This window comes from Selaginella moellendorffii, unplaced genomic scaffold (assembly GCF_000143415.4).
Source record: "Selaginella moellendorffii unplaced genomic scaffold, v1.0 SELMOscaffold_87, whole genome shotgun sequence".
NCBI lineage: Eukaryota > Viridiplantae > Streptophyta > Lycopodiopsida > Selaginellales > Selaginellaceae > Selaginella > Selaginella moellendorffii.
The window spans coordinates 85238-104812 of record NW_003314348.1 but is presented as its reverse complement, the minus strand read 5'-3'; the positions used below and the strand labels follow the sequence as shown (position 1 = coordinate 104812).

Sequence of the window (19575 nt, the reverse complement as noted above, 5' to 3'; positions counted from 1 at the left end):
GTTCGAAAATATTGTTCTTCGACGCGGAACCTATCCAAACAAACAAGACATCCATTGAATGCTCGTAAGTTTTATGCAAGTAAGTAACACAACCACGAAAGCGGGAAGGTCTCGCAAGCAAAAGTTTGAGTGACATCCAGCAAAAAGGGGGAGGGCTAAGCAACAACAAGGAGAGGGAGAATGCTTTTACCGAATCCACATACCGGATGCGCGCGAATTTCCGAAGTTGACGGCACCAATCGTAATAGTAGCGGGTACTAAAGGACACTGATTGATTGAAAACGCGCGCCAATGATAGGCCAGCAAGCAATTCCTGTCCCTGATTAGACGCAGAAAAAGAAGTAGGCATTTAGTCCAAAGTACTACAGACATGCTAGCCACAAGAGCGGAAAAAAAAATCATATACCGAGACAGCCTTCGCGAGCCTGGACAATACCGACGTCGAGACGATCCCTTTAGGCCCACCAGAAAGCATTACATTCCAACAGGGAACAAGCAAACACAAAGAATGAGAGCTCACACGGAACAAAGGCGCTCGCCAATCTGTTACAGGCGCATTGGATGGGATTGCCGCGTCTTTGAAGATCGAGGTGGGTCGAAGCACCCGCCGATCGATCCGGCATTGCGTCTCCGGCCGGAGCAAACGTAATTGCCCGCAGGAACCCTAAAACCCTAAGTTTTGGCGGGAGATTTTGAAAAGCGTTCCCGCCCAGCCCCTCCCCTGTCTGCTGGGTGGGCTGTTGTAATCGCGGAGATTCAGCACTGACAAGAGAGGAATTTCATCTAATCTATTCAATTGGTGTGGGTTGATCCTCTGGGAGCCCAGCGAGAAAGAAATGGAATGATTGACTTGGATGGCTACAAAAAAGAATTCGCTTTTGAAGTGGATTTCGTGGCGACTGGAAATGTTTTGCTGTAGTTTGACGCCATGATTTTAGTGGAGACAACACACACAAGTTAGACGACGACAGCAATCACAAATCGCTGTCGTAAGGCAGGCAAACTCTATCATCCTTTCAAGCTTTGGTCGTGATTTAAGACCATTGCCTAAATAGTGTTGATTCAGCACTAAGCTTTGTGTGATTCTTGGCAGATTTGAGTGAGCTTTTGCTTTACCTGTTCGATTCCGTGGCGACTCGGATTGTTGCTTTTTGGCTCATATCTGTGAGACCGGCCGCAAAACCATAGAGTTTTTATTTTCTCGCATCCATTCTTTGTTTATCTCCAGCCACCAATGGAAGCACAAACGGATCAGTCTTTTGCTTTCCCTGCTCGCACCAAAGTGATTATTCCTTGAATTGTCAATGCATTTTTTTCTCGAAAAACCTTTCGATGTTTGTTTGTTAGTGCTTTTCCAGAGGGCTTGCATCAATCGTCGTCATGCCCATTGTCGTCACCGTCGTCTTCTTCGAATGGAAGGCCCGAGTATACGATGTAGGCCACGAGAGCTGCTAACTGAGCCATAACGAACATCTTTCCCCTTTTCCGGAACTCTTTCTCTTTGGGAGTTTGCTTGCGCTTGGGCTCAGGGTTTGTTCCTGGAAAAAGAGAAAACAAACCAGCAAATCAATCGAATCAAATCGCCTTGAAAAAACAAACCTTTATCTTTGTCTCTGGACGATGAACTAGCGTGACTTGATGCTCGGGGTGATGTCGGTGGCGACTTTACACTGTCCGATGGCGATGGTTCGTTGCTCTTGAGGAGAGTATCCTTCATGGACTCGGCATACTGGACCAGCAATGGATGCTTCGAGACCAGCTCATCCTTGAGAATAGATCCTACCTGTCATGGCAGGATCAACACAACATCATAAGAATAACGAGAAAATTGAAAGTGGCCAGCATACCAGAGGCACAGATAGAACGAATAAGATGTGTGCGAGTAGCATCGCATCGAGACTCGTTGGCCTTAAAAGCACAAAAATGAAAAAAAGAAAGGAGTCAATCTCAGCAGTGAATACGGTACTTACTTGTCGCTCACAAGATAGAGCGAGTCCATTTGCTTTTTAGCCGAGAAGGCCTCGTACGCATCGAAGGCACACTTGTAGATCTAAAACCACAACCAAGGAGACGTCAAACCACTTTTTGTTCCAATCTCTCTCCCCCATGGGATAAAAGCTCACCTCGGCTTCTCTGTCCTTGGCATTCTCTTTGTTCACTCCGAGCCTGTTCATCAACTTTCGCCTCATGTTCCACTCGATCGCCCTGTTGATCGGCCATGGAAGATGCGAGACGTAAATCTTGTGTGCGATGCTCTCATTCTCCCTGGACCAGAGCTCCAGCTGTAGCGCGTCACTGAGCGGCACCAGCAAAGACTTGAATGCTTTGAGCTCCGACCTGTCCACCTCCGCCAGATCCGCGTCCAGATCGCCCAGCTTCTCCGTCCGCAAGAACTCCTCCACTCCTCCCGGCTCGCTCGCGAATCCAACCAGCAGTCCCAGCTCCACCATGGGAAGATCGTCTGCCACGCAAAATAAAAGAGAAAAACACCAAGATATAACGTGATGGATTCTCGCCTTACCGGAATCAGGCATGGCGGCGCTATACTCGGGCCAGAATGTGATGTTGGCAAGGCGCAAGTAGAGAAGAGATGGCAAACATTTCGGGCATGCCGTGGGAAGTCCAAATGCCGGAGGCCGGACGCGCAGCGCCATGCCCCCCTTGTTCTTCTTCTCCGCCATTCCCTAAAACCCTAAAACCTGGGAGTAGAATATTCCCCTAGCTGGAGCAGTACCACGGATCTATCAAGGTTTTAGGCAGGGTGATAGCCTTCCTTTTCTTTCTCTCCGCTTCATTCACGCAGCGTTTGAAACCGTATTTCGAAGCAATGCAAAACAAACCACTAGAAAATTTAATAAAATTTAGTTTAGCTAGCTTGACAGTTAAATTTGTTGGGGATTGATACTGCTTAGTTAAAAAGTACTTACATCTTCATTCAAGTGTGAGTTTCAAAAGTGCATAGACGTACATTTTGTTGTTGCTAAAGTAAGTATCGCTATTTTACTTAGAAGAACTAAAAAAGTATCTAAATTCATTTAAGTTCATAGTTAATAGTTAACAAATAAAATGGTTAAAACTCATATAAATATATAATGTGAGGGCCAAGTGTACAGTTACGATGCCGTATATTAATATTAGCATAGTGGGATTTTGGTAGCCGTCAGATTGGTTTCAATCTGGACCACTCGCTTTTGTATATAAATTAGGGTTTTTGGGCTAATTAATATGCATATTTTCTATATTCCTTTTCTATATTCCAAACATTTACATTGGTGGAGGTGAGGGGCACCCTTGATTGTCCCTGAGGAGTGCTTGAATTTGGGATTTTGGTTTAGATCTAGCTTTTGCATCGTCTATATCTAGCTTTTTCCATTTCCTTTCTTTTGTTCTTCTTTTTCAGGATATTGGTTTAGATCTAGCTTTTTGCATTGTCTAGATCTACCATTTCCTTATAGCTTTTTGTCATTTCTCTTCTTTTGTTTTTTCTTTTTCGTTCATCTTTATAGCAGATCCGAAATCTCCTCCTTTGACTCTAAAGCAGTAGTTGGTCCAATTGCTTGATGCTATGCGTTTGCAATTAAACAACCAAACTCAATTGATGGCGGCGTTCACGGCACGTGGTACAACTCCTCCTCCTCTTGGTGCCAATCTTTGCATTCGGCCGGAGTTCTTTCGCGGGAATCTTGGGGATGATGTGTATCATTGGTTCGATCACTTCACGGTGATTGCCACATATAATTCATGGGATGATGCTTGATATTTGCGTGAATTTGCCACTTGTCTCCAAAGGATGGCATTGCAATTGTACAATGGTTTGAGCACAGCCACTCGTGAGGATTGAAGTCTTCTCCCGGACATCTTCAAATGCGCCTTCGGCCATGTCGATGATTGTGATGATGCCTTCCAACAATTACATCGTCCTTCGCCAAGAGCTATCTGAGTCAGTGATGCAATTTGGCATTTGTTTCTGAAGTCTTTTGCTTCATGTGGAGCCCAATATGTTGAAGTGGATCAAGCTAGGAATGTTGTGGCTAGCACTTCGTTAAGATCTTGTCAGACTTGTGCATGCACTTGCTCCCGCCACCCTTGATGATGCTCTTTGCTTAGCACAACGTTATGAGAAGTCGCTTCTTCCACTTCTCGCTACACAATTTTTCAACTCCACTTCCTATGAGTGATGGTTCTGTTCCAATGGAGGTTGATGTTGCTGCTGCTCGAGTCCAAGGACAAGGGCGAGCACGTGGTTGTGGCCGTGATGTTCATTGCTGGGCATGTGATGAAGTTGGTCATACTTATCGGCATTGTCGGCGTTTTCTGGATTGGCGACCTCCATTTCCTAGGTGGAGACCTTGGCGTTAACAACGTCCCATTAGTGTTGCTGTAGTGGAAGGTTTGGACACCAAGATGGATCTGGGAAACAAGGAGTCGCGTAAGTAAACTGAGGGACCTTGCGCGAATAAGTCAGTGACCCTTCCATTTTTCTTTCGGGGGTATCATCAAGGGGTTCACTCGGCACCAGTTCATCCAGTGTTTACTTTCCAATCTTGTTTTTATAACAAGAGGTCTCTTATTATTCTCTCCGTGTTGGTTGATACAAGTTCGAGTTTATCTTCTATTGCTCATCCTGTTGCCACACATTGTCGTCTACACTTGCATCATGCGGCAGAACTAGTTTTCATTCTTTATGGCAACGGCCGTACACATGCATGTGCATGGGATGAGGAGGACCTGGTTGTGCGTGTGGGCGATCTCGAGCTTGAGTTGCAGTCGTTACGGGTGGTGCCGAATTAAGCTTTTGACCTCATTTTTGGTATGGATTGGTTGCAACACAATCATGCCAAGTGTGACTTTCAGGCTTCTCCCCTTTGTCTCATACTTCCTTATATTTCATCCATTCCTCTCACTTCTGTACCTCTTTGTCCCTCTCTTTCTACCTCTGCTTTCATTACTTTTGTTCCCCCACTATTTCCTCCTATGTTTCTATCTTGTTCTGCTCTTCCCTTTTTCGATCCCTTCGACGATCTTTGTGTTGTAGCAGTGGACTGGCTTATGAAGGAGTATTTTGATCTTTTTGAATTTGACCTATCGTCTGAGGTCAAGATTGCCACATGTCATCCAATTCCAACCGGGGATGCTTGTCCAATCAAGGTTCCCGTTTGTTGTCGGTCACCCAAGGAGATCAAAATTTTACATGTAAATGTCAAGGAGATATTGGAGAAGGGTGTTATTCAGAAGTTGTGGAGTCCTTAGGCATGTGAACCTAATCTTGTGACGAAGCTTGATTGGAGTATTCGTTTCTACATCGACTATCATCCGTTAAACGAAGTGACGATCCAAGATGTGTACCCTCTTCCTCACACTGCTGATCTCTTGGATCGTTTGGGGCGAAATCGTTGGTTCACCCACTTTCCAGTGGATGATGGATGAGGTTCTTTGCGATATGCCAAAGGTGACTGCTGACTTCATTGATGATGTCTTAATTCACTCGGAGGGGACATGGGAGGAGCAGGTTCGTGATGTTTGTAAAGTGTTGGATTGGCTATGCAACATTGGTTTAAAGCTGAAGCAGTCAAAGTGCATGTTTGGGTCCAAGGATACAACTTATCTTGGGTACTGTATTTCTCATGAGGGTTTGCAAGTTTATCTTGACAAACTTGTGGCTATTCTAAAGTTCCCTACTCCGAAGTGTGTGAATGATGTGCAACGCTTCTTGGGCAAGATGCAGTATCTTAGTCGTTTTGTGGATCATCTTTTTGATCACACTGCACTATTGCAAGCGTTGCTGAAGTCATTAACATCATCTTTCATTTGGTCTCCGGATTATGAGTGGGCGTTCGGGGATGTCAAAGAGTTATTGATGACTCCTCCGATTTTGGCATATCCTAACTACACTTGACCTTTTATTTTGCGCGTGGATGCTTTTAACATTGGTTTTGGAGGTGTGTTAATGCAAGAGAACTCGAGTGTGTCTGATTAGTGCCATCCCATTGTGTATATAAGCCGTACATTACAATTAGCAGAAATGAACTACTCCACAATAGAGGAGTGTTTAACAACAGTTTGGGGTTTTGAGAAACTTCATGCATATCTACATGGTTCTCAGACGTTACTAGAAGGTGATTATATTGCTATTATTTCATTATTAAAGCGGAAGAATTTGGTTTGTCATACTACTTAGTGGGCTTTGAAGCTTCAGATATATAATTTTGATGTTGTTCATCATTCGAGGAGTTCTATGGCTGATACTGATGCCCTTTTTTAAGCTGTTTTTTCTTTTTCACTCTCTTCTTATGAAAGTGAAAAATTTGATAAGTTTGTTGTTCCAGCATTTGTGGATTTTCTCAATGAGGATTCTATGTCATTAGCAGTTGTTGTACTTGACATTCAGTATCCACAAGGTGTAGAGTAAGATCTACTATTGCAAATGTGACTTTGGGTATCAAAAGATATTTGTCGGCCAGTCCGTACGGACACTCTTTCTTTACTGCCATGACGGCAGGAGGTTGGTATTGCTGGTCCCCTTTATTGGCCCCTCTTATCCAAGTGTTAGTAAACTGGACTTAGCATTTGTACTTGGCCGGATGAGCATGAAGAAGGAATTCCTAAGTGTCTACTTTGCCAAGCATACTTGGCCTGGCTTTTTAGTTTTCTTTTGCTCTGTTTTGCACTAGCTTGGCAAAAACCCTCACGTATTGAGACTAGTCCCTTAATTTCGCTGGATGATAGCTTACCGTGTTTGCCAAACACCCTCGCTATCATACCCTTTATGTTGGTCTCATTTTGGTCCCAAATGCTATTTATGGAAAGTGTTTAGATTTGCTCATTTAGCATATCTATAGAATGTAGAGGTTGGCCTAAACACAATGGTGTTCATTTCGTGTCCAAATTCATAATCTTGTGCCATTCCATATTTAGTAAGTTTCGAGCTTGTCCTAGAGACTAACTCTTGATACTGAGGGAGGCTTGGGGTGAAAGCCCAAAGCGTGTGTTCCTCAAGGGGGGGGGGGGGGGATATGGAGAATTCTAAATGTATAGTAGGGATAATGGTTAGAATGCATATTCGACCACTTGAGACATTAGTTTGGCTTTCACTAGGCTGTGTCGCTCTTTATTTTGTGTCTGGCTTGGGTTTAAGCCCAAGCTTCACGCTACTCTAGTCGATAGGGTACCCTCCTCCTTGCGTTAGGCCACCAGTATGCCAAAATTGTGCCAGACTCCGTCTAACATCATCTTGCATGCAGGTGCTGGATATGGGGAGCTAGTGCTCGTGGGATTGTACTAGACCCTCGTTTTGTAGTGCAATGGGCTTAGAGTTCAGCTCCAAATTCAAGTGCGCTATATTTGGTATCAGAGGAATTGTCTCAGCGATTCCTATCCAACTTTTGTCGAATTTTCTAACTGAAGTTACATACGTAGAGACTTTTCTAGTAGATCCGAAACAACTTATGTAGGATTAGTTAGATTGCACCATTCGGTAAAAATGTTGTATGCATGTTCAGTTACTGATAGAGGCATGCATGCAGCTAGTGGGATGGTGAAAAGGAACCGTGCTGATGATGTTGAAACCTCTAGACGGGCGAATCGAGAGGAGGAAACTCTTGCTAGAGATGCTGGGGAAGAGGCTGAGGCTAAGTCAAAAGAGGAAGAGCCAAATGCTTCGGCACTACAGCATATGGCTCATGAAGTCGAGATCGAGAATTTGCGAAAGGAGATTCACAAATTGAAGAAGGAGAACAAGAAAAGGAAGAAAGAAGTTGAGGCAGCTAAACTAGCTAAACCTAAGCAACCAAACTCCTCTTCAAGTTTTGAGGATGAGTAAGTTCTGCAACCACCCTCGGTTGCACGAGTTTCAAAGTTCAAGCCTCTGAAACCACCCAATTTCAGAGGTATGCAGGACTATCAGGTTTTGGAAGACTGGGTCTACAATATTAAAAACTATTTTATAGCGGTAGACATAGATGATTGTACGAAAGTTGCGTGTGCGCAATCCTTTCTCACCAAACATGCCAAAACTTGGTGGTGCCAAGTCTGTGCTGAAAAAGGGCAAACTAGAAGTTGGACCAAGATGCAGTCTTATATCCGTAAGGAATACTTGTTGGATGATCTTGGTTTGAGACTTCACGCGGAGTTGTAGTGGTTAAAGCAGCGAGGGGACCCTCATGCATTACGTTAATTCGTTTGCTCAAAAGTGCATTATAATTGCAAATATGAGTGACAAAGATGCTCGGAGTTATTTTCTAGAGGGTTTAAGTTCACTTTCTCACAATAAGATTTTGAAGTTTAAGCCAAAGACGTATCTGGAGTGTAAGGAGGCAGCACAGCAAGTTGCCTTTAGTCACTCGCTCATGGAACAATATCGGCAATCGTATGCTGGTAACTTGGATAATAATAAAAATTCTAGGAATAAACAAGGTGACCAGAAATAGAAAGTGGAAGGTAGGTTCCACTTGAGAGGCTCACAAGCAACAGTTAACAAAGGTGGTGGTGGTTGGAGACCACCAGCAACTTCTTCTAGTTCTAGGCCCTCTGTTCCTCCTCTTGGTGGGTACAAGCAGCAGCAACCTATGAAACCTGCTCCTAGTGGAACAGGTAGTGTGGGCCAATGCTTCCATTGTGGAGAGTCAGGACATAGGTCCTCGAAATGTCCCAACAAGTATAAGACAAGGTCTCAGATTAATGTCATGAGGGAAGACGATGGTGGCAAAGCTGAAGGGGTTGATGAGTTGGTCAATGCAGACTATGAGGAAGAAGAGGCGAGTTACTTTTGTTGCTTTCCTCAAGCTTTTCTCGCAGTCAATGCAAACACTGATTCGTTGATGTATCTGGTAGGTTTTGTCTGCGGATATCGAATTTGAGTGATGATTGACATGGGAGCTACGCACAGCGTGATATCCGAAGACTTAGTTAAGTTGTTAGGATTGAATGCTGAGCAAATGTCGCATATGCACTTCCGGTTTGCAAAAGGTGGGCAAGTAGCCAGAAAGTTTGTGAGTGATATTCCTATAAAAATATCCAAGTGGAAAAAAAGAGTGGACTTGGTAGTGTTGAAGATACTAGATTTTCATATGGTGTTTGGTATGGATTTCTTCAACAAATATATTAAAGGGATTTATGGTGCTGGACAAAGTCGTATCATGTTGAAATCAAAAGGACGTCCCGAAGTGTCCTTCCAGTTGCAAAAGCACTCCTCAAAGGACTGGGATTCTAAGTTCCTGACTGCGAGAGTCGCTCAAAAAGTAGCTAAGAAGGGATGTTGGACCTTTTGGGTTCAAGTGATGGAAGCTGAGGGTATTGGTGACTCAGTTCGAATTAGCGACGGGGTTGATCCTGTACCAAAGAAGATATTAAAGTTGTTGGCATGGAATCAGGATATCTTCCTAAAGGATTTACCACTAGGGCTACCTCCTAGTTGTGAGGTTGATCATCGGATTGAGGTTATTCCGGGTTCTAAACCACCTATGAAAGCTCCATATCGATTGAATATCAAGGAGATGGCTTAACTTAAGAAGCAACTCACGGAGCTTCTTGACAAAGGTCATATCTGACCAAGCAAGTCATATGGAGTGCCAATTCTTTTTGTTATGAAAAAGGATGAAACCATGAGGATGTGTATTGGCTATCGAGCACTCAACAAGATCACGGTCAAAAATAGTTATCCTTTGCCTCACATTGATGACTTGTTTGACCAACTCTTAAAGGCTAAGTTTTATGCGACTTGATTTATGGTCCGGGTATACAGGTGGCAAATTAGAATGTCAAGAAGACAACCTTTAATACTCGGTACGGATTTTATGAGTTCCTTGTCATGCCGTTCGGGTTATGCAATGCTCCGGCAACGTTCAGCACTATGATGGATAGAATACTCGAAGATTATTTAGAGACATTTGTTGTCTTATACATCGATGATGTTCTAGTCTTCAGCAAAACGTTGGAGGATCATTTGAAACACTTGGAGCTGGTGTTTCAGAAGTTGCGTGAACATAAACTGTATGCTAAGGAAAGTAAATGTGCTTTTGGACAATTGCGCGTAAACTTTCTCGGACATATAGTTGGTGGTGGCATAATTGAGGTAAATCCAAAGAAGGTGGAAGCAATGAAATCCTAGGAAGTTCCGCCCACTGTATCAGATGTTCGTTCCTTTCTTGGTTTGGCGGGATACTATCACAAATTTGTCTGCAATTTTGACAGAATTGCTCTTTCGTTGACTGAGTTGACAAAGAGTAGTGTACAATTTCATTGGACACTAGCTTGTCAGCATACTTTCGTACAGATGAAGGAGATCTTGACTACAGTTCCTGTTCTCAGGATCCCAGATCTTGATAAACCCTTCAAAGTGCATTGTGATGCATCTAGCTATGCTATTGGTGCCATGTTATAGCAAGATTGTGACAAAGTGATTGGTGTTACGCTAAAGCGATATGGTTGTCCCATTGTGTTCTATTCCAAGAAATTGGATGAAACTTAACAAAAATGGCCAACGCATGAAAAAGAGATGTTTGCTATAGTGTTGGCACTAGAATACTATTTGGGTGGATATACCAAGGTTTATACAAATAATAACACACTAAGATACTTTGCTACGCAGCCAAAGCTTACACCGAAGCAGGCTCATTGGTAAGAGAAGCTCGCTCGATATGATACTGAAATCATATATAAACCTGGTAAAGACAATATTGTTCTGGATGCGTTGAGTCGTCAGGCTCAATTTCCGGCAATATCGACAATCAGTTCGGACTAGTTGGAGGATGTTTGAGCTTCATATGGAAGTGATCTATTGACGAAAGCAATGTTATGCCGTGTGGAGTTGTCAAAGCAGGACTTTGATAGCGATGCAACGAAAGTTGTTAGCCACACCAATGTGAAGCTTCACTTCTCAGTTTGGGATGGGCTTATATTCTATAAGCAAGAAAGATTGTATCTTCCCTCTAAGGATTTGCAGTAGTTGTTTCTGTGGGAACATCATGATGTTCCGGCAGCGGGATATGGTGGAAAGTGGAAGACTCTGGCTTCATTGAAAAAGGGATTTTTTCTGGTCTGGTATGGAAGGTGATGTAGCAAACTATGTTTGTTCATGCCTTATATGCTAGCAATGTAAGTGCAGAATTGAGAAGCAAACTGGAAAGTTGCAATGCATTCTAGCACTAGCATGGCCATTCCAAAGTGTGACACTTGATTTCATCATTTGCTTGCCGAAATCCAAGGGTTATAATACTTTGATGGTGGTTGTGGATCAATTGTTGAAGATTGCACACTTCATTCCAACTGTGGGAATAATGAATGCGAAATAAGCAGCAAAGCTCATTTTCCATGAAGTAATGCGGGTTTGTGGTCTTCCTAAAAAGATGATCTCGGGTAGAGATTCGAGATTTACAGGGAAGTTTTAGGGCACTCTGTTCCAGTTGTTCGGTACCAAGTTGAAGTTTAGTATAACTTATCATCCTCAGACTGATGGGCAGACTTAACGTGTGAATGCTCAAGTTGAGGATTATCTATGGTACTATGTCACGGCGGACCAACGCAACTAGGTTGAGCATTTAAACACAATAAAAATTTGTTATAACAACACATTTCACAGCGCTATTAGTTGTTCTCCCTGGGAGATGCTGCAAGGAAATGCTTGTGGAGTCCCTCAATAGATTGTTATACCGAAATCAATATCTGAAGTGTTGGTCCTGGCTGTTGAGACTTATGTGGAGTAGCTATGCCAAGGTTAGTCTCGAGCTACTGAGGCGATGGGCAAAGCTCAGAATAGGTATCGATATGATAAGGATCAGCATCGTCAGGATGTATCCTATCAAGTGGGAGATCAGGTGTGGTTATCTTCCCGAAACTTGAACATTAAGGGTTCTTTGTCTCGGAAGCTCTTGCCGAGATATGTCAGACCCTATCGAGTGTTGAAAAAACTTGGTGATGTATCTGTAAGTGACTAATTTTTCCATTCTACTTTAGTCACTTAACCACACCTTTGACCACTTGGAGGAGTCTCATTCACAACCTCCATAAGTCCAATTCAGAACTTGGGACTTGCTAGCCCCAAGAGTGGCATCCATGCCACTCCACCCTTGCACCTGGTCCAAGTGCTCTACGTGTTTGATCCCATGACCGATACTCAAAGGTACCACCAACATAGCAGCCTGTTACGCTAAAGCCATGCCCAATCACCTTTGCCGCATCGGTAGTCCAATACCACTTGCAACACAGTCTTGTCTCTCCAAGACTGAGCCAACCATCCGTGAGTGGTCATTCCAGATCCACTCCTTAGCATCCTTAGGATGCCCACCGACAAGGGGAGCAGCCTTCCCCAATATCCCTCTGTCTGTCCCCACTAAGTCCCTTTTTGCCCTTGGCTGTGTGTGCCAACACTGCCATTGGATCGAGGCCCACAAGCTTGACCACTAAGTCCCATGGTCCTCTGGGACTTCCTCACCACATGACCGTATCCTTGGCCGCCACACTAAAGGACTACTCCTTTTCCTTTCCACAGTCTGGGACTTTGGGACAACACTTCGGAACACCGTGGCCTTACGCAAGCCACTTGGGTACTCTCCCCGCCTTTCGCCTTTGGGTGCTCTAGCCATGGGCTTGGAGCGAGGTTCTGTTGAGCCACGCCTGGTATCCAAGTAGGTAGTGCCACCCACACTTGGACTGGGAGCATCAGCCAGTCGATCTCCCGGGGGAACTAGAGCCGGCTCTTGAACACTTCACCAAGCTACCCCGCTTGTCGATCCGTATTCACTCTAGTCTTGGACTTCCCAGTGGTCAATTCATCACCCAACACTGGGTCTGGCCTTCTTGGGCCAAATTGGCCTTTCCTAGCCAAATTGGCTCCACTGCAATCCTCCCCCTTACTATACTTTTGGAGCTCACCAAACCCCCCAGGGTCTGGGAGACGAACGCTTTGGGCTTTCACCCTCTCAGACTCGGACTCGAACTCGGACTCGGGCTTGGGCTCGGTCTCGACTTCCGCCTCGGTCTCGGTCTCGGTCCCGGTCTCGGTCTCGGTCCCGGTCTCGGTCTCGGTCTCAGTCTCAGTCTCGGTCCCGGTCTCGGTTCTGGTCTCAGTCCCGGTCTTGGTCCCGGTCTCGGTCTCAACCTCGGACTCCATCTCAGGTCCTTCTCGGACTCCATCTTAGATTCCATCTCGGGTCCATCTCGGACTCCATCTTGGTCCATCTCAGACTCCATCTCGGACTCCATCTCGGACTCCCTCTCGGACTCCGTCTCGGACTCCATCTCGGACTCCATCTCGGACTCCACTTCGGACTCCATCTCGGACTCCACTTTGGACTCCACTTTGGACTCCATCTCGGACTCCATCTCGGACTCCACCTCGGACTCCACCTCAGACTCCATCTCGGACCCCAACTCAGGTCCATCTTGGACTCCACCTCGGACTCCACCTCGGACTCCACCTCGAACTCCACTTCGGACTCCATCTCGGACTCCAACTCGAGTCTATCTCGGACACTTCCACGTGTCATGTGTTGGTCCTTTTGGGTCCCTTTTTGGAGTCTCACTTATTGCTCGCTTCGTGCTTGTTCCTTGAGCACATTTTTGGGAGTTCCACTCCCACTCTCGACCTTCCAAGTCGGAGTTTTTACTCCAAATGTGTTATGCTCGTTTGGCTTTCGCTTCGGCCATTACCACATGGCACCCTTTCCAGCTCCACTTTGGGGCCTAGGGATTTTGTGTCTCACAACTCCCACCCATAGACGAAGTTCGATGTCCTCATCGAGCAGTAAACCCTTTTATAAAGTAACACCCACAAGTATTACCATTCCCATCCTTGGCACCCGGCCAATATTTGTCTATGGTTTGACCCCGAAGGCTCACCATGCCTTGTCCATCCTCTAAGGAGGATAGTCTCTCCAACTTAGAGACTGACTAGACCACTTGTGGTGGTTCTTTCCATTTATTGGTTTAGTTCTCGCTAAATTTGTTAGAGACACCATCTCTATCTCAATCCCACTACTCCATCTTGAGTAGTCTCAATTTTCATCGATATAACCTTTGCACTTTGGAACGTTTACTTTTGACTTCTTGAAGTCAATTTTCCTAGGTGTCTCCGACACCTTGCATTGCACATATTGTGCAAGTCCACTTCCTTATCCTAGGAAATTCTTTACTTGAGGGCACCACCATCCTCTTTTCTATTTTGTGCCACCCTTGGCACTACGTTTCAATTATCATCATTTATGCCAGGGCTGTCCACGGCCCTATCCTTTGGCTACTTTGCCGCTCCTCACTTGGAGCTTTTACTTTGCCAAATTGGAGCACTTGGGAATCTATCCTTGGAAGTCCACTTCCTTTTTCGCAATCCGTTAGTATCAAACACATTTGTGTTCCTTGGCTAACTTTGCAATTTGGATTCCTTCCCATGATTCCCATGGCTCTTTTCTTGGCCACTAGTCTTTTGCTCCTATCCTTGATTGTTGCACCCAACAACATAGGATCGCTACCTCCATTTTTGAGGTTTCCTTTCGGTTCCATAGCAAACACTTTGCTTTGCCAAGTCTAGAGGGTGTTCACCCCTAGTACGTCTCTTTAACATTTTCTGTCGTGGGCTCTATCCACGGCCCAATTTTTTGAGACCCTCCCTTGGATCTCTTATAGAGACTACTTTCCTTGGACTTACTATGCCATAGCATTGACATAACTCATTTCCCTTAGGTGTTCTTCCCACTTGGTCACTTCGACCAAGCCACACCTTTATCAATAGTTCAAATCAACACTTTGAACTAAGAATTATATTCCTTAACCCAAACAAAGACTTTGTCCTTGTTTAGCCACAAGATCACCTAGTGATCTCATCTTGACCCCTTAATAAGTCTATCAATAGGAACTAGGTCTTCCAGACCCTTCTAAGTTGTTGACTATGACCCCGGGGGTACCCCCCACACTTGGCAGTGCGCCCAAGCCAGCCCTTTCGGCCAAGGATTCATAGCAACTGAGACTTGGGTGTCCCCATCTCATTCACCACGTCCTTAGTGCCCTTTACACCAAAGTGTTCAAGTTAGATATGCCGAGCTTTCACTCTAAGCAATCTAACCGTGTATCACGACTCCGGGGCATCCACCGCTTGGCGGTGTGCCCAAGCCAATCTCCTCATTGAGAGTCCATGACCACCGAAATATGAGTATCCTCATATTCCAAACCATCACCACGCCCTAGCGATTTGGGACTCGAACCCAAGCACTAGAGGGTCGGGACTCGAACCCAACCTTTGTATATGCATCTACGGACGGCATCACCCTAGATGCCTAGCGTGACTCCCCATGCCGGTGTACCAACTTATACTTAAAGCGCGCTACAGATCACAGCTTAGGAACCTAGTTCCTCCACACTGCCAAGTCCTCTCACTTGACAAGTCCGTGATCATGCAGGGACTCGTCCATGCTTGGCCCCATGGCCCACCCTTTTTGAAGTAATCACCTTCAACTAGGGTATTTGTTCCCCTGACTTGCCAATCTCGTTTGGCAAGTCCTCCGACCACTGTAACATGGTTCTTGCATAAGCGTGAAAGTCCTTGACCATCGACTTTCATTCAAAGCCCTCTCTTTGAACACTCGGGAACTACTTCCCTAACCTTGATAGCATTGCCTCATGGCAAGCTTCAAGACCACGCTTCTGCTACACCACTCTGATTTCGCGCGTTCCATGAACCATTTACACTTGGCCTTTCTAAGTACTAAGTTACCTAGAATCATCTTTGGGAACCTTGAAGGAATTCTGTCCCTTAGCTTGCTAAGGCCTCCCTCTTCGCAAGCTTTATAGTTGCCATATAGTCTAACATGGACAATTGCATATTTTAGACTCTCCATGGCCTCACGGTTGCTAGCAACAATATCCTCAAGCACCCTCTTGATTCTCCACTCCCAACTTCCATAACCATCATTGGATATGCCCTTCAATTTCTATGGTTTAGTTCCATCCCAATACTACTTGCCTTTTGGCCCCATATGTTTCCTTTGGTTATTCTCCTCCAAACTAGGAGGATAGTTTTGCACATTTTACTATGCCTTAGCAAGTATGCTTAGGGATGAACCTACTCGATAGCCTAGGGAGTGGTTCCTCAATCTTGGGCATGCTCACCTTATAATCCCCCACACCAGGGTTAACGTTGCTGCTTATGGGCCTTTACATGCCTATCACTAGCCTTGCCAAAATTTCATTTTTGGCTTTGTCCAATTCGGGTAGACAGTCTTCTCGTCTCCACAACATTGGACATTTGGATAGCACCTTCTATCCATCATTCGTTAGAGACTTAGTCCCTTGGGCCTTATCCATTGCCCTTACGACACAAAACACCACCTCCTGGTGTTCTAGAGTGTTTGGGTGTCCCAATGATGGCTTCTGGACAATGAGCATTCCCGTTTACGACATTGACTTACTATATCACAACATAAGTAATTTATCCCCCGTAAGGGTATATCTAACTTTTTTATACCATTAAGAAGTCTTGGGTAGCTACCTTCTACTAGTTTAACCAATTATCTTGCACCTCTTGCTTAGTTGCCCCATAGCTGTCAAGTCCTACAACTCATTGCTTGGTGCTTCAACACCTTCATCATTATCTGGGTCACCACACTCCAACCGCATGCCTTCCAGCTTAGGCCATGCCTTTCCCGCTTCCGTTAGGATTCCCTTGGCAAGGGGTTCTTATGAACCCACCATCATAACCTCAAGGTATCACACCTTGGCACATTTGGTGTCTCCACACCATCAACCCCACGAGCCTACCCTTATAACACTACTTATTAGTGTTTAGGTCTTTGCCAAGACCAATATAATTATTCCTCATGTTAACTATCCGTTAGCACCGCACCATAGTGCTTGTACCCAACTCTGGGCCAAAGTTGCTTTTTTCTGGGAACATCTTTCCCACAACTTTAGTATGGCACATTCTGCCATTAATGAGATACCTACTGTTCTCATACTTGGATGTTATGATCCTCCCCATACCTCATGGGGCACCATACACCTTAGTCTAAATGCTTCAACCAATCCTTTAGGACCATTCCCTGACTCCGCTTGAGTCATCCAGCATTTTGGACTTTGCTAATCCAACAACCTGCGAGGTCTCAGTCTTAGAGGTGCCAACTCACTAGAATACAACTTCTTGTATTCATGTCCTACTCACAAGGACAATCTTTGCAAGTGTTACTCTGACACTTGATGATTTTCTTGGGGCTAACCTTTGCCCCTTAGGACCACTTGTCCATATGATGAGAATACCAACTCATCCTCTAAGTACACCCCCACCTCCTTGGTTTATTCTAGCATTTATTAGAGGTAGCTCCAGCTACCATTTCAAGGACTTGTGTCCTTTTTCGTATTTGACCTCCCACGGTCATTACTTCTAGTCTCACATTCATGAGCACCCACCTCAAATATATGAGGATAATCTTGTGACTCCTTTATTGTTTTGGAGTCTTTATCTTTCCCATGATCCTAACTATAGTTGTTTACCACAACTACTTTAGCCAGTTTGCAAAGTCAAACGCTCATCTAGATCACATCCTCAACTCTATGAAGAAACCTTTATACTGTTCCCAAGATCCCAAAGTCATTCCCTTACTGGCCCTTTTTCCATCCACCACATCGTGCGCAAGTTCATGCATGAACTTGAGTGGAGAGCCATGTCTTTTCGACATGCTACTCCTCAAGGATAGGTCCATATCTAGGACCCTCCGATTCCAATACAAGCGGTGATATACTTGGCCACCAATAAGAGTCGGACTAAGGAACAACTCTGATACCAAGTTGTAAGCGACTAATTTTTCCATTCTACTTTAGTCACTTAACCACACCTTTGACCACTTGGAGGAGTTTCATTCACAACCTCCATAAGTCCAATTCAGGACTTGGGACTTGCTAGCCCCAAGAGTGGCATCCATGCCACTCCACCCTTGCACCTGGTCCAAGTGCTCTACGTGTCTGATCCCATGACCGACACTCAAAGGTACCACCGACATAGCAGCCTGTTACGCTAAGGCCATGCCTAATCACCTTTGCCGCACCGGTAGTCCAATACCACTTGCAACACAGTCTTGTCTCTCCAAGACTGAGCCAACCATCTGTGAGTGGTCATTCCAGATCCACTCCTTAGCATCCTTAGGATGCCCACCGACAAGGGGAGCAGCCTTCCCCAATATCCCTCTGTCTGTCCCCACTAAGTCCCTTTCTGCCCTTGACCGTGTGTGCCAACACTGCCACTGGATCGAGGCCCACAAGCTTGACCACTAAGTCCCATGGTCCTCTGGGACTTCCTCACCACATGACAGTATCCTTGGCCACCACACTAAAGGACTACTCCTTTTCCTTTCCACAGTCTGGGACTTTGGGACAACACTTCGGAACACTGTGACCTTACGCGAGCCACCTGGGTACTCTCCCCGCCTTTCGCCTTTGGGTGCTCTAGCCATGGGCTTAGAGCGAGGTTCCGTTGAGCCACCCCTGGTATCCAAGTAGGTAGTGCCACCCACACTTGGACTGGGAGCATCGGCCAGTCGATCTCCCGGGGGAACTAGAGCCGGCTCTTGAACACTTCACCAAGCTACCCCGCTTGTCGATCCGTATTCACTCTAGTCTTGGACTTCCCAGTGGTCAGTTCATCACCCAACACTGGGTCTGGCCTTCCTGGGCCAAACTGGCCTTTCCTAGCCAAACTGGCTCCACTACAGTCCTCCCCCTTACTATACTTTTGGAGCTCACCAAACCCCCCAGGGTCTGGGAGACAAACGCTTTGGGCTTTCACCCTCTCAGACTCGGACTCAGACTCGGACTCAGACTCGGACTCGGACTCGGGCTCGGGCTCGGTCTCGGCCTTCGCCTCAGTCTCGGTCTCGGTCCCGGTCTCGGTCTTGGTCTCAGTCTCGGTCCTGGTCTCGGTTCCGGTCTCGGTCCCAGTCTCGGTCTCGACCTCGGACTCCATCTCGGGTCCTTCTCGGACTCCATCTCGGACTCCACTTCGGACTCCATCTCGGACTCCACTTCGGACTCCATCTCGGACTCCACTTCGGACTCCACTTCGGACTCCATCTCGGACTCCATCTCGGACTCCACCTCGGACTCCACCTCGGACTCCATCTCGGACACTTCCACGTGTCAGGTGTTGGTCCTTTTGGGTCCCTTTTTGGAGTCTCACTTATTGCTCGCTTCATGCTTGTTCCTTGAGCACTTTGTTGGGAGTTCCACTCCCACTCTCAGCCTTCCAAGTCGGAGCTTTTAGTCCAAACATGTTACGCTCGTTTGGCTTTTGCTTCGGCCATTACCACGTGGCACCCTTTCCAGCTCCACTTTGGGGCCTAGGGATTTTGTGTCTCACAGTATCCTATCGGTTGGATCTTGCGAAGATGTCAAATATTCATAATGTATTTCATGCCAATCTATTGACTCCTTACACTATGGATGTTGCATGACACAGGGAGATTCATCCATTTCCAAAAGTTGTGGATGGTGAACTTGAATATGAAGTGGAGGCTATTTTGGACGCATGCTGGCTTGAACATGCCAAACGTCGAGAGTATCTAGTTAAGTGGAAAGGCTATCCAACTTGTGAATCAACTTAAGAGC

General features: G+C 45.6%; 1 protein-coding gene across 2 annotated transcripts; it reads right to left on the bottom strand.

Moving 5' to 3' along the window:
• Window positions 1-1011: 1011 nt before the first annotated feature.
• On the bottom strand, window positions 1012-2685 carry LOC9662659 (mitochondrial outer membrane import complex protein METAXIN). Of its 2 annotated transcripts, XM_024662076.1 has the most exons (7): window positions 2522-2685; window positions 2124-2461; window positions 1971-2050; window positions 1848-1908; window positions 1600-1783; window positions 1327-1538; window positions 1012-1268 (listed from the first exon to the last, which is right to left on the bottom strand). In XM_024662076.1, the coding sequence occupies exons 1-6, from the start codon at window positions 2679-2681 to the stop codon at window positions 1369-1371; spliced, it is 993 nt and encodes a 330-aa protein (XP_024517844.1). In that variant the 5' UTR covers window positions 2682-2685; the 3' UTR covers window positions 1012-1268; window positions 1327-1368. The 2 variants fall into 2 exon arrangements, with proteins under 2 accessions (XP_024517844.1, XP_002988174.1); XM_002988128.2 differs by having other exon boundaries at window positions 1012-1538.
• Between the last annotated feature and the right edge of the window lie 16890 nt (window positions 2686-19575).